At 34.6% G+C, this 15,978-nt stretch overlaps 1 protein-coding gene across 1 annotated transcript in view; it reads left to right on the top strand.

Annotated features, from left to right (window-relative positions):
- The window catches only part of UBA6 (ubiquitin like modifier activating enzyme 6), a 70,963-nt gene that overhangs the window by 15,155 nt on the left and 39,830 nt on the right, over positions 1–15,978 (top strand). Inside the window, exons 5-12 of the mRNA XM_070395639.1 lie at positions 1,729–1,823; positions 2,596–2,707; positions 5,571–5,651; positions 8,454–8,576; positions 11,010–11,133; positions 12,893–12,996; positions 14,443–14,505; positions 15,272–15,348. Coding sequence (XP_070251740.1) covers positions 1,729–1,823; positions 2,596–2,707; positions 5,571–5,651; positions 8,454–8,576; positions 11,010–11,133; positions 12,893–12,996; positions 14,443–14,505; positions 15,272–15,348 — 779 coding nt within the window. The remainder of the gene's footprint in view (positions 1–1,728; positions 1,824–2,595; positions 2,708–5,570; positions 5,652–8,453; positions 8,577–11,009; positions 11,134–12,892; positions 12,997–14,442; positions 14,506–15,271; positions 15,349–15,978) is intronic.

Here is a 15,978-nt window from a genome sequence, read left to right on the forward strand (position 1 = left end):
CCCAATCGGCCCTGCTCTGAGCCCGACCAGGGGCTGCACCTAGGGATGGGCGTGCCCTCTGCCACCCGGGAGCAGGCCTAAGCCAGCAGGTCGTTATCTCCCGAGGGGTCCCAGTCTGCGAGAGGGCACAGGCCGGGCTGGGGGACCCCCCTCCCCCCCCCCCTATATATACACTAGAGGCCTGGTGCACAAAAATTTGTGCAAGTGTAGGGTCCCTAGGCCTGGCCGGAAATCAGGGCCAATCAGGTTCCCCACCTAGTGGCCTCCCTATCTCCTCCTTCCCTCACTCCCTCAGAGCCCCACTGCCACCACTGGTTGCCTGCCATGTTCCGTGCCGCCCCCTGGTGGTCAGCGCATGTCATAGCGAGCGATTGAACTTCCTGTCTCCTGGTCGAACTCCCAGGGGAAAATTTGCATGTGAGCCTTTTATTATATAGGATGTATTCCTTTTTTTAAAATAGCTGCATGGATATACATTTTGTCAATGTAGCAAATATTATTATACCCACTTCTTCACTGATGGATGTTTTATTTTCAACTTTTGCTATTATAAATAGTGTTGCAGTTAATACTCATATCCATGTCTTTTTGTATTTTTCCCAGTGTGTCTTTGGTGTAGATTTTTAAAGGTGGGATTACTATATCAAAGTATAAATGCACTTGTCATTTTGCTAGAGATTGCAAAATTCTTTTCCATTGAGGTTGTGCAGCCTAACACTTCCACCACTGATGTATTGAAATGCCTGATTCACCTCATTCTCATCAATAGAGTATGTTGTCAAACTTTTGGACTTCATGCCATTCCAGAATGAGAAAAGATATTTCATTTTTGAGCAAGATTGAACATGCTTCAATATTTTACAGGGCCAAATGCATTTCTTTTCCAGTATAATTTGTTTTCATATACCATGCCCTTTTTTTAAAAAATCCTCACCCGAGGGAGGGCTCTGGCCGGTTTGGCTCAGTTGGTTAGTACATCCTCCCGTACACAGGAAGGTTGTGGGTTGATTTTTTGGTCAGGGCACATGCCTGAGTTGAGGTTTCAACCTTCATCAGGGCGCTTACAGGAGATAACCGATAATGTGTCTCTCACATCTCTCTCTTTCTCTGTCTCCCTCCCCAAAAAGTCAATAAAAAATAAAATAAATCCTCACCCGAGAATATGTTTTCATTGATTTTTAGAGAGAGAGAAACATCAATGTAAGAGAGAAACATCGATCAGTTGCCTCCTGTTCATGCTTCAACAAGGGATCGAACCCACAACCTTTTTGGTATACAGGACGATGCTCCTACAAACTGAGCTGTCACCTGACCAGAACCTATGCCTCCTTTTTTTAAATTAATTTCTTGTGGCCTGTAATACAAGTCACAAACATTTTTTTTATACTTAGTCAAGTATCTTTCTTACTTTGTGGAACATTCGGAAATGCTTATTTATGTGAATTTTTCAATTTTTTATGTGATGCTTTATCTAAAATGCTGCTTTCCAAAAATTTAAATTCTCTTACTGTTGGAAATAGTTTTTTTCATTATTTTTTCTGGGTTTTCTGATATGTATAGTCATTTCATCTGTGAATAGATCTAATTTACATCCTTTTTAATTCTTAAGCCTTACTTTCTGTTGTTTAATTATGCAGGATAATATTTTTAATATAATGTAAATAATATTGTAGATGGTGAACATCCTTATCCTATTTTGAATTAACAGATATTTTCCTTTTTTTGAAGGCACTTACAATTCATGATGTAGAGAAATGCCAAGCATGGGATCTAGGAACCAATTTCTTTCTCTGTGAAGATGATGTTGTTAATATGAGAAACAGGTGAAGATAAGATATTTTGATGTATTATCATAGGAAAATTTTTAAAAATATATGTTTATTGATTCAAGAGGAGAGAGAGGAGGAGAGGGATAGAAACATTAATGAGGAGAGAGAATCATTGATTGTCTGCCTCCTGCACACTCCCTACTGGGGATCATCGAGCCTGCAACCCAGGCACGTGCCCTTGACCAGAATCAAACCCAGGACCCTTTAGTCTGCAGGCCGACACTCTGTTCACTGAGCCAAACCAGCTATGGCAGGACATTATTTTTATTCTTGCAATTACTTAGAATATTATCTGTATCCAGAACACTAGTTCAGTCATAGTTGTTTAACTCATCACCATAAAGTTATACTACCATTGATAAATAAGTATTGACATATTTACTTAATTATATTTGGCAAATTTTTAAGATATTTACATTACTACCTAGGAATGTATTTCTTAAAGATTGTTAAAGGAAGTCTTTATTATTGCTGAATCATTAAAAGACTTAAGGAGTTTGGAGCTTGAAACTGTAAGGGTACACTTTGAGATTGTGTCTTACTATGAAATGCAATAGTATGCTACATCTCAAGATTGTATAGTCATCTATAAATATAAATATGTCTCAGCTTTTTTCCTTCTACAGCTTATTAAATTTCTGTTGAAATTTTATAACATTCAGATTCCTCTGATGTAAAAGTGTCCAAGTTTGAGAGATTGAGTATATTGAAAGAAAGAATACTAAAGGTCATTTCTTTTTCTTTCTTTTTTTTTTTTTTTTTTAAGGGCTGAAGCTGTTCTTCAACATATTGCAGAACTAAATCCATATGTTCATGTTACATCGTCTTCTCTTCCTTTAAATGAAACCACAGATCTCTCCTTCTTAGATAAATACCAGGTTGGTGCACCATTTAATATTGGAGGTTATTGACAAATTTCAAGGCAGATCATTAAGTATTAATGTGAAATAACTAATCTAACCTCTTCTATCAAGCAGAAAAAAAAAATTCAGGATAAAAGATTTCCTTTAGAAGAATATATTTCTAATGCTTCATTTTAGGCAAAGGGCCTATAAACTTCTGACAAAGCAATTACATTAGTCAGCTATCTTCACAGTGTTGTGCATAAAAATCTACCTAAAACGCAGTGGTTTATAGCAACATGTGTTTTTTTCTTTCTTATGTATTTGCATGTCAGTTGGAGTTCAGATATTCTAGATTGAACTTGAACTCGAGTCTGGGTTCTGCTCCATGTGCCTCTCTTCTGGGACCAGGGAGCTACCTAGGACATGGTCTCATGGCAATAGCAGAAATGCAAAGGGGCAAATCCAACCATCTAAGCATATGTCAAGCCTCTGTGTTACTTCCTTTTGATAATATATTAGCCAAAACAAGTCACACAGTCAAGCCCAAAGTAAAGGAATAGGAAAGTACACTCTTCTCTTCCTGAGGTCATGGGTTAAAGGTGATCTAATCCAGTTACAGAAATGTAAAACATGGGGATCTACTTCAGATAACATTAAATAATAAAAATTCTAAACACTGTGGATGTTCTAAAAGTAACTAGATTCACCCTGGTTTTCCCTATGATCAGATTTTGGTGTTACCCATTGTCTAGGGAAAAAAAATACTCCTGTTTCTCCTCTACTCTTCTTCAGGCACCGTGTGACCATATATGTGTCAGTTTTCTCCCCACAAGAAGCAATTCTCTAACTGGCTGAGAATTTTGTAGCATTGATGAAACAAGTTAAGATTCAATATATTCTCGGTTAGAATATTTTTTAAATATGTTTTTATTGATTTTAGAGAGAGAGGAAGGCGAGAGAGAGAAAATCATCAATGATGAGAGAGAAACATCAGTCAGCTGCCTCCCACATGCCCCCTTCTGCGGATCGAGTCTGCAACCTGGGCATGTGCCGTGACTGGAATTAAACTGGTGTCCTCTTGGTACATGGGATGATGCTCAACCAATTAAGCCACACCAGACGAGATATACTTAGAATTGGTTTTATCCTGTTTACAAGCTAAGTCAGTGTGTTACTATTTGATGAACACTGGCAAGAATACATGAGATTCTTGGGTTACAGACTTAAGAACTTTACTATTCAGAGCATGGTAAGAAGTATGAGTATTGTATTTGCCTTGTTTCCTCTTGTCTTCCCCCAAATCCTAGTGAAGTGCAAGAGGGCACATGTAGTGGGTTCCTTTAGAAGAGAGGAACACTGAGCGTGGTCTTAATGCTTTACAGTAAGCAATAAACAAGTTTCCTTCTTTGTCCCAGAGGGAGACATTACCTCATTCCTCAAGTTGTATGTGACAAATACTATCCTGAGAAATGGCACAAGTAAAAAACGGTCAGAACCTTGCATTCATGGTATACCTAGTGAGATGTATAAAGTGAGAGACCCATGGAGAAATAATCTCCTTGTAGAAAGTATGCCACTAAATTAATGCCTGGATATTTGTAGTAAAACTAAGTAAGATAAGTCATGGAAACCAGCAACAAGGAAAGCTCTGGACTAAGAGTCTAGTTCTGCGAATGACTCTAAGAAAGTATTTGACCTTTATCAATTATGATAAAATCTGATTATAAAATCTTCTCTACTTATCTCACAGGGTAATGATAAAAAATAAAGCATTGAAAATTAAATTTGATATTTATTACAGAACTTTGTGGTTTCACTAATGAAACTATTAAAGCAGAAGTAGTTATATTGTGAATCTGTTGAATCTCTGAAGTAAGAGAAAACTAAGCCAACTAATATATCTCTTTAAAAATGTCATTGTTAATCCTTTAGGCTAACTAAATACTTTAAATTAGTATTCTGGTGACTAGGTTTGTATTTTCATAGCAGTAACAGACAAAACAAAAGCTCTAATCATTTGTAGTTCATAAATACCACAGGAAATTACAGTTTGCTTCTAATTGTGAAGTCTTTGATGGTAATTGAATTTAATGTGAGTAGGTTTTCCCTTGTTTATGTTGTTTTTGCTTTTATTATTCCACTAGCGACCCGGTGCATGAAATTCGTGCACGATGTTTGTGTGCGTGTGTGTGTGTGTGTGGGGGGTGTCCCTCAGCCCAGCCTGCACCCTCTACAATTAGGGACCCATTGGGGGATGTCCGACTGCTGGTTTAGGCCCGATCCCTGTGGGCCTAAACCCGCAGTCGGACATCCCTCTCACAATCCTGGACCGCTGACTCCTAACCACTTGCCTGCCTGCCTATCTGATTGCCTTTAACCGCTTCTGCCTGCCAGCCTGATCGCTCCCTAACCGCTCCCCTGCCGGCCTGATTGACGCCTAACTGCTCCCCAGCCAGCCTGATCGCCCACAATTACCCTCCCCTGCTGGCCTGATCACCCATAACTACCCTCCCCTGCTGGCCTGATCGCCCACAACTGCCCCCCTCTGCTGTGACCTGCCTCCTCCTCTGGGACCCACCACCTCTGTGCGAGGCGGTGGAGACAACGAGACTGGCCTCTTCAGTGCTGCGCAGAGCCACAAGACCCCTAGGCCTCACTGCGTGAAGCGGCCACCAGGCCCCACCTCCCCTGTGTGTGCAGCCATCTTATGATGACGTGAGAGCGTGACACCACCTAGGCTATTATTAGCATAGATACCTCTGAGGATATTAACTTTTGGTTGGAATCCTATTGTATTTTGAGTATAAAATTGAAATGCTTCTGATTTAGAAGTTGTACATTACCAAAATAATTGTGTATTCTTTAGTTTTTAGTCTTTATTTTTTTTTCTCAACAGTGTGTAGTATTGACTGAGGTCAGACTTCCATTGCAGAAGAAAATCAATGAGTTTTGCCGTTCTCAGTGCCCTCCAATTAAGGTAATAGTATCACTTAATAATGACAGGTAGTTAACCAAAGGAAGGACACTTGCACTATTAAAATTTTTAGCTTTTCATTGGATTATATAAAAGCTCTTTTTATATGAGGACAATCACAGTAATATTTTTCTCTTTAAATTTGGTATCATATTTATTTCATATTTTTAAAACTAAGATCTGAATTTGGTTTATAGACAGATTACCAAAACTAAGAAAGAATAAAGACTAGAAATAGAAAGGATGATAAATATTGAATTCGTCATCTAACTTTAGTATGGTATGGTGATGATACTTTGGTTCTTTTAACAAATTCACTAAACATATACAGTTCTAGACACTAGGAATACATTAGTGAATAGGACATACAAATTTTTCTACTTATGAAAATAAATAAGTCCTTCAGGTCCTATGAAGAAAAGAGCTAGGTACAGAATAGAGTATAACATCCTCATGATGTTAGGATGGGGGCCAGTGCTGGTTCTCTTAGACCAGTGGTTCTCAACCTTCTGGCCCTTTAAATACAGTTCCTCATGTTTTGACCCAACCATAAAATTATTTTCGTTGCTACTTCATAACTGTAATGTTGCTACTGTTATGAATCGTAATGTAAATATCTGATATGCAGGATGGTCTTAGGCGACCCCTGTGAAAGGGTCGTTCGACCACCAAAGGGGTCGCGACCCACAAGTTGAGAACCGCTGTCTTAGACTGAATGTCAGGGAACTTCTTCTCTGAGAGGATATTTGAATAGAGCCCTGAATGATGAGAAAGAGCCAGCTAAGTACACTTTTGAGGAAGAGCATTCAAAGCAATGAGAAGTGCAAGTATAAAGACTTGCGAGTATAAAACTTCACTTGGTATGTTTGAAAAGCAGAAGGAAGCAAGCAGGATCAGAATGGGAGTTTGGTTAAAGAGAGAGCAGTAGGAGTAAAAGATGCTGGAGGATTAGGTTGGAGAAGTAGTAAAAGACCATTTTCTTATAGATCAGAGTTAAGAATGTCTGAGTTTTAAGACTGTGAGTTTTGATTTAATTTACATTTTTAAAAGATCATTCTGATCGTGCTGAGTGGAGAGAAGACTCTAGCAGTAGTTTTTAAAAGTGTGGTCCAAGGACACAGACCCTTTCATAAAATTTCATATTACCAAAATGTTATTTGCATTTTTCACTCTGGTTCTCTTATGTGGCACAGTCTTTGATGTGTAGTGATACAATTGCTCTGACAGCTAATATAGAGTGTGTGTGTGTGTGTGTGTGTGTGTGTGTGTGTGTGTGTGTGTGTGTATTCTTGGGTTTTAAATGTTTCTCAGTTTTAATATCTAACACATTGGATATCAGTAGGTATAACTGGCATAAATAAAAGCTCTTTGGGCCCTCAATAATTTTTAGGAACATGAAGGGGTCATGAAACCAAAAAGAGCACTATTGAATAATGAATAGCATAGAGCCAGGTAGGCTAGTTAGGGGCTAATGCAGTAATCCAGGTGAGAGATATTGGTGCCTTATTCAAGAGAGGAGCAAATATGGATTGTGAGTCATTGAACTTGTTTTAAAAAAAAAAGAAAAAGAAAAGGCTAGCAGAACTAGCAGAACTTGAGAGTTGGATCAATGTGAGTTGTGAAGGAAAGAATGATCAAGAATAACTCCTAGATTTTGGTCCAGATTAATTAGGTAAGTAGTAGTGACACTGGGAATATTGGAAAGAGATTTAGATGAGAAAATGCAAAATTCTTTCTCCGCAATTGAATACATATTGCTACTTCCACCTCCTTAGTGAGACATTTGTTTCTTTGGAAAAAGCTATTCGTCCTGTTTAAAATGGCCACCAAGCCATCATTGTACTATATAAAATGGGTGTACTTTCAGATTGTGGTATTACATAGCATTTTTACACTTTGCAGAACATTTGTGCTATGGTTTATAATTTAAATTAAACAGATGAGTAAGACATGGAATGGTCAGTAAATATATAATAGGTCACATAAGTTTTACAAAATAATAACAGTAGTTTATAAACTTAAATCCTTGTTTATGTAGTTGATACATATATTCACATTTTAAAAGTTGTTTTGAAAAGGAAGAAATTGTCCTCAAGTCTGAGCTTTTAAACTTAAATATATAAAAGTTTTACTCAATGTTATATCTCATAAAAATGGCTATATGTATTATTTTGACAGTAAAGGTAGTACATGATCAAGTAAGAGAGGGTATCAATAACTCTAAAAATAACTGAACACGAAAACAGTTTCTGTACAGATTTGAAATAGTGGAGAGTGTAGTATAATAAAAATCACTTTAATGCATTTATGATTCCGTTGAAGAATCTCATTTTTACCTTTCATCAGTTCCTCAGCCCCTTTTCTGTTGACTCCACTCAGCTTTTAGCTCTGTTCTGTTTTCTATTAACTACTGCTTTTGGTGAATGGACACATCATTCTTTTCTAAAATGAAAAGTAAAAATTCACTGCGAGACCATGAAATCAAGATAATCTGCTTCTTACATACTGTACTTGACTTTAGGGCAAGGTAGGAATTTGTGTTATCTAAAAATCATAGAATGTATAATGATGATGTGCAGATGTTGCTTCTAATTTTATAACATTAGATATCAAGTCCCAAATACCAAAATCCTTGATTCCTGAACCAATTTACAGGAAAATAATTTATTCTATTCATGTTTTACTTTATATCCCAAACGATATACTTAATTGTAAGTGAAATTGTCATAAAAGAGCCTAAAATAGTTGAGCTGTTTTTTTTTTATATAAATAGATAAGCTTGAACTTTTTTTTATTATTTTACAGTTCATTAGTGCAGATATACATGGAATTTGGTCACAGTTGTTTTGTGATTTTGGTGATGAATTTGAAGTTTTAGATACAACAGGAGAAGAACCAAAAGAAATCCTCATTTCAAATATCACGCAAGTATGATTGTAAATGTATATTGTATACATATATATAGGATTAATTTTTTTTTTTTAATATATTTTATTGATTTTTTACAGAGAGGAAGGGATAGAGATAGAGAGTTAGAAACATCGATGAGAGAGAAACATCGATCAGCTGCCTCCTGCACATCTCCCACTGGGGATGTGCCCGCAACCCAGGTACATGCCCTTGACCGGAATCGAACCTGGAACCTTTCAGTCCGCAGTCCGACGCTCTATCCACTGAGCCAAACCGGTTTCGGCTAGGATTAATTTTTTAAGTTGATGTGAATATTATTTTTTAAAGGTGGTATTAGCAAAATATTGTAATATGCAATATTTTTTAGTTTTACAAGATTTTAAGGTAATTCTTGAGAGATATTTTGTTAATTTCTTTATTGTATTATATTTAAAGGTAAATTTAAGTTAGACTATTAAAAGAGTACTCCTGCCTGGCCGATGTGACTCAGTGGTTGAGTATGGACCTATGAACCAGCAGGTCATGGTTCTCTTCCCAGTCAAGCCATATGCCTGGTTTGCAGACTCGGCTCAATCCCCAGTAGGGGGCATGCAGGAGGCAGCCGATCAATGATTCTCATTATTGATGTTTCTATCTCTCCCTCTCTGAAATCAATAATAATACATCTTTTTTAAAAAGAGTATTCCTGATTCCTTCTAACATTATGTAACAACTAGAGGCCCGATACACGAAAATTCGTGAAAGAGTAGGCCTTCCTTCCCCTGGCACCAGCTTCCCTTCGGCACCTGGGACCTGGGCTGCTTCCCTCCTCTGGCTGCCCTCAGGCACTTGGAACCCAGGCTGGCTTCCTTCCGGCCCTGGCTTCGTCAGGAATAATGTCCAGAATGACGTCCAAAAGACGTCCGGTCTAATGAACATATTACCCTTCTATTATTATAGGTTGGTAGACCAATATTTGCTTATGTCATATATTTTCTTTTAATCTTCATTTAAGGGTATCTTTTTATTGATTTTTAGAAAGAGAGGAAGGGAGAGAGACAAACAACGATGTGAGAGAGAAACATCACTCAGTTGCCTCCCATATGCACCCAACCAGGGATCAAACTCGAAACCTAGGTATATGCCCTGACCCAGAATCAAACCTGCAACCTTTTGGTGTACAGGATGACACTCCAACCAACTGAGCAACCTGGCCTGGGCACAAATGTCATAAATTTTAATTTTGTTCTATGTCATGTTCTTATGGGACATGAACTGTGATTCAGTGTTTGCTGAATTGTTCATTGTGTCAGATCATAGATGTAACTTTGATATGAGTCACCTGGCCCAACACAGTGACTCTAGAGAGATGCACACTTAAGTTATAGACAAAAGCTGTTATATTTCTAAAACATTTGGAGGAAGAAAAAAGTTTTAACAATTAACTAATCTTCAAATCAAAAGGTATTTGATCAGCTTAATTTTTTTATTCCCTATAAAGGAAAAAATCATTATGATTCATTTTTACTCTTTCTTTTTAGCCTAAATCATTAACTTCATTTGCACTTTTTATAATCAGTTTACATTAAAAACTCCAAAGACGTCAACATAAGTGAATGATAATGTACTTTTGATAGTACATTATCTTTATGCTTTATTTTTTAACCCAATGTAATGTTGCCTTTTTTTTAAGAAAAATTTATTGAAAAATTCTGTGCATCTCTCTATTAGCAGAATGGTTTATTATTTAGCCTTTTATTTTCTATAGTTGTTTTTGGTTTGTCCCTGAGAATATCATATAGTTAGAATAAGCTCCAAGGGAGATTATGGATTCTTGTATTGCATTGGTCTTTTCTTTTATTGAATAAAGCAGGAAATATGAAGTTATCCATAAAGAATTAGAAAATATCATACATGTGCCCATTTAAATTATCTGCAAGAAATTGTTTCTCCTTAATAAATTCCATGAGATGCTAGCAAACCCATATCACATTACATGTCTGTGATCATGATTTTTAGAATCTATACTATTATGAAAGAGAATGATAATTTCATTAGATTTCATATAGATTATTATCACTTTAATCAAGTAGTGTACAGGATTATGTGCAATTAGAAACTGTCTAGGCCTTTCACCTGTCTCATCCATCCTCTTTGGTGAAATAAGCTAATTCATTTTTGTTTTTATCCTGAGAAGCTGGCTGGGCTACATGTATTTCTTTGCTTTAAATGTTGCAGCTCTTACTGGAATCTCTATTTCCCCCATGCATAAAAATTATATTTTAAGCATTTAAGATAAAATAAATTGATCATTATTTTGTTACACTTATTTAAAGAGAAGAATGGCTTGGAATTTGGTGGGGGGGGGTGAGAATTTTATAATTACATGGTATTTTTTTGTGTGGGATTGGGAATTTGTACGAAAAAAGTAATACTTGAACTTGTTTGTTAGTAGATTACTCTTATTTTTAGGCTAATCCTGGCATTGTCACCTGCCTTGAAAATCATCCTCACAAACTTGAGACAGGACAATTTCTAACATTTCGAGAAATTAATGGAATGACAGGCTTAAATGGATCTACACAACAAATAACTGGTAAGTTGATGTGTTTTATTAATTCACTTATAATTACTCATTATTCTGCACATTTATAAGTCTTTATAAATTTAGCAAGAAAACCTACCCAGTTTTGGTGCTACAGTAGTACAGACAAGGTGTCTTGATTCAAATTTGTTGATTGGATTGACTTAGGAAGGTGGTGAAAAGATTGTATTCAGAGACAGAGGCATTCAAGGAACTGAAAGATGTGCTGTGGCAGGGCTGGCAGTGGGAGTTGAGATGGCAAGAGTCCTAAGACATTTCAGAGGAAACTTTATATGTTATATATCTCATTAGGTGAACAGCATTTGCAACATATTTATTCACTTATCTATATAGATAGATAGATAGATAGATAGATAGATAGATAGATAGATAGATATACTTAAATAAGAGTTTAAAATGAGTACTATTTCAAGCCTCCTCCTTGCTCCAGAGGTAACTAAGTAGCTAAGTTTAATGTTTATTCTGCTGGTCTTTTCTCTCTACTTAATCTGTGTATGACTTATGGGGAGAAAGAACTTACTGTTTATTTCATTTAATTTTTTTAATAAGGAAATTGTTCAAACACAATAAAGGTAAGATTTTACAGTGAAAACTTTACTGCCTACCTGCGGTTCCCACTCAGTTCTCATCCATTCACTGGTTCTTAGTTTATTATGTGTCCTTCCTGGCTTTCCTTACATTTTTTTTACATACAGTGTATCATATTATACATCTACCCTTTGCCTTTTCACTAAACCAAATAGCTACATGATCTTTTCACATTAATAATTGCAGAACATTCTTTTTGTTTTTCCTTTAAGTTTTCTTTATGGCTGCATATTATTTCATATTACTTAATGAATTGTATCACAGTATAATTTAAATTTGCATTTTACACATTATGAATGAGATAAGTGTATTTTCTTAAGTTTTAGGGCTATTAGTTCTTTAATGTGAATCATCTATCATTTGCCCTTTTTCTTATTGAGTTGTTGATTATTTAACCATTCCTTGGAATTCCTAAAATATAAGGCATATCTGTCGGTGTTTTTTATATAAATTGCAATTTTTTTTCAAGTTTGGCATTTGACTTTGCTTATGATTTGTTTTTACTATGTGTATATATCAAATTTAAAAAGTTTTCTTTTATGATTTTTATTTTATTAGAAAAGCCTTCCTCACTGCAAAGTTTTGAAGAAATTTTTCTACCATTCTTCTGTCTTAAAATATTTTTCTCATCTTCAACATTTAAAACATGCATCCATTTGAAATAGATATTTTGCCAGATGGCATTTTTCCTGAAAGTTTTATTGAATAATCTTATCATTTCCTCACTGGTTTGAGGTGCCATTTCCTTAATTGTATCCCTTGTGAGCCTATTTCTGAATTCTCTAATATATTGTTTGTTTGCCTGTCTATTCATGAGCCAGTACCATGCTATATTAATTGTTATTAATTATGTGTAATTAGTACCAACATTATTAGTTATTGAGGCTTTATAAAATATTTAAATATGTAATAAGCACCTATCAATTTTTTTCCCCTTGAGTTTTCTTGGCTATTTTTAAGTACTTAAATTCACATTGGAAAAATAGTTTGTCTAGCTCTCCACACTTCTTCCTACCTCTGTACCCCCCCCGCCCCCCCCCCCCAAAAAAAGATTTATATTAGGATCTTCTTAATTTTGTAAATTATGGGAAATTAACATCTTGATAAACCTTCAAATTCAAATTTATATCAATAAATAATGGTTTTCTTTTTTTTCTTTTAGTGGTATCACCATTTTCTTTTAGCATTGGTGATACTACAGGACTGGAACCTTATTTACATGGAGGCATAGCTGTCCAAGTTAAGACTCCTAAAACATTTTACTTTGTAAGTATTTCTTTTTCTGCTTAAAAAAAAATATTTCTCTACAGAAGAAGAATGGCAGAAGAGAAAAAAAGTAATAAAATGAATAGTCAGTTAACCAAACACTTAATTTAAAGCCTGAACAGATTTTATTCTTTTAATTCGCACCCACTTTGAGGAAAATGGTATCAATCTAAGGAAATAAGCTGGTATCAACAAAATATGAACAGCTAGAATACCATATGCATATAATTGAGGTAAAAAATTACATTAAAGGAATTATACCTTTGTGAATCATCAGAGTCAATCAAACATCTTACAATTACTTCCTAAAACAAAAGATGAAACAGTGTATATGTTATTATTCACTTACATTTTTAAAGTAAATGGAATATTTTTTAAATGTTTACATTTTTTAAATTTCAAGAAACAGTGTAAATGTTGGAAAAATAAAGTAATTCCTATCATATGGCATTGAAAAGGAAAATCTAAGTATCTGAATAGAGAAAATGCAAAGGCTTACTTGTATCAAGGAACTCAGGAGTCTCTTGCCACTTAAATCTTTAGCCCACTTCTCAGTATAAGCTAATACATTCTGTTTTTTCTTACAAGTTCTCGTGGTTTTAATGAGATTGCCTTTTCTTTTTCAGAATTTATTACTAACTATAGTAATTTATAACTATAGAATTTATAACTAACTACGAGGCTTTGTTTAAGCCAAAGTTAGAACAACGAACAGATTAAAATAACCACTGATAGTCAAATCTGCCCCTGCCTTACTTCCTCTTGCCCCTGTCCCTAATTTTTAAATTGATAATTTATACTTCAAGTAAATTTCAGATTGTGTAGGTGGTTGGGGGAATTGTTTTTTGTTTGTTTGTTTGTTTGTTTGATTGATTGGTTATTTGGTGTTTTGGTCTTTGTAATTTTGAGTTTTCTAGGCTTGTCAGTCATAACAAGTCTTGATAACTTGATAACAGAAAAATATGGTAGCTTTTCAGTTAAAACAATAAATTTTTTTTTCAATTACATGCAGCTGTTTTTGCCATTTCTTCCCTAATTTATTATGTGAGTCAGGTTGCCTGATTGCATTTAACATTTTTTTTTAAAATGTGGTAATAAGACAGGGGGTAACAGGAAAATTAGGAGCTATTTTATATTTCAGCTAAAACTTAGTAGCCCAGGCTTCTGGTCAAAATGGCATTGACAGTATTCCAGTGGGAAGTAGACTTTTAGTATCAAATCATTCTGAGTCCTATTTAATTTATTTGGACCTGGTAGCTCAATCAGTGTTGGCTCAGTGGATTAGTGAATAAGTTATTCTTAGTACTACTTTAAAAAAAACAAACTTTAGTAGTCCAACGTTATTTCAGATTTTTTGGAATGTTCCGTTACTTTTAGTACTCTGTGTATTTTGTCAAGTAATCACTCACTTGCAACAGAGTAATTGTTTTGTTTTGTTTGTATTAGGAGTCATTGGAGAAGCAGATAAAACACCCAAAGTGCCTTATTGCGGATTTTAGCAAACCTGAGGTAAGTAAACACTTAGGAGATTTTAAGAGAGGCGGCAGAATGGGGGATTGGGATTGGTATGAGGTTATAAAGTTAAAATGGAGTAACCATGTATATACCTTTCTGTAAGATTTTCTTGATAAAGGTTGTTTCACATATATAAAGTTGACTTCCAGTGATTAAAAACAAATTTATATCATGGAAAAATGTTAAAATAATAGGAAAAAGTTTTATAATGATGTGTTATCTTTAATAGTTAAAAGACAGTTTTTAGTAATTTATGCAAGGTAATCTTATTAAAAGATTTTCTGAACCATGTAGAGTTCATATAATAGCTCTTTTCTCAAAAAGCCTTGGAAGCATTTATTTTTTTAAAAAATCAAAGGATATAATTTTATAGCAGTGAATGTATTTGTGATAAGAAAAGAATTATAATGACAGATTCCAAATTTGTAAATGTTGATAAGGAAAAAAGAAGAAAGTGATCTTATACAAATATTTTGATGCATTTGTTTATTTGATATTACTCTAAGTTTCATATAGATAACTTAGTAAAAACTGGTCAAACCACCTGGGATTGAGACTTAAATCTATTGTTTACTAGTAATATTACTTTATTGCCTTGAAGTCAAGTCATTTGACTTCTCGAAGATTCAGCTCCCTCCTCTGTTAATAATAATATTGAGCTAATTAATTTATTATAATGATTAAATTAAATAATGTTTTAAAAGCGTTAGCACAGTGCCTGGCACATATTACATTGACCTCTTTTTAATGTTCTAATTAGGCACCTTTAGAGATTCACACAGCTATGCTTGCCTTGGACCAATTTCAGGAGAACTACGGTCGCAAGACAAATATTGGGTAACATTCTTTGTTTGAAATAACTTTTTCCTTTTTTCTTTGTTATAAAACAGTATTTCAGTTTATGAAAACATATTTGATGTTATAATTATAGTTAAATTCAAGTGTACTATTTAAAATGCATGCATGTGCATGAATTTAGTACCCAAACCAAAAATGATACAATGTGCAATTTGTATTTACTGTTGAAAAGGACACATTATTTTTATGTAATTATTTAAAAGTAAATGGAAGCATGTGTAACATTGTTAGTTGGAAAAAAATGATATTTGTCCTTAAATGTTATGAACATTATTAGATGACACTTAAATAAATGTTCTAATATAATACTAACAAAAAACAGTATTTCAGAAATTATAGTTTAAAACATTTAAAAAGTAATTAAGCATCTTAAAATTGCAACACCAGTAGGTACCCCAAACTATATAAACATTTTTTATGACTTCCTGGTCTTCCTAGTGAGAGTAGAGAGATTAATTTATAAAATTGGAATTACATTAAATAAGACTTTTCCCATTTTTAATTCTTCAAAAGCTACAACTTTTTAAAATGAAAAATATGATATTAATTCAGTTATGAAATCCATTACATAATTTTTCTCTTTCTAGCCTATTAAGTCAGAAGTATTTT

This window comes from Myotis yumanensis, unplaced genomic scaffold (genome assembly GCF_028538775.1).
Source record: "Myotis yumanensis isolate MYYU_CA2020_CCGP unplaced genomic scaffold, mMyoYum1.0.hap1 SCAF_1, whole genome shotgun sequence".
NCBI lineage: Eukaryota > Metazoa > Chordata > Mammalia > Chiroptera > Vespertilionidae > Myotis > Myotis yumanensis.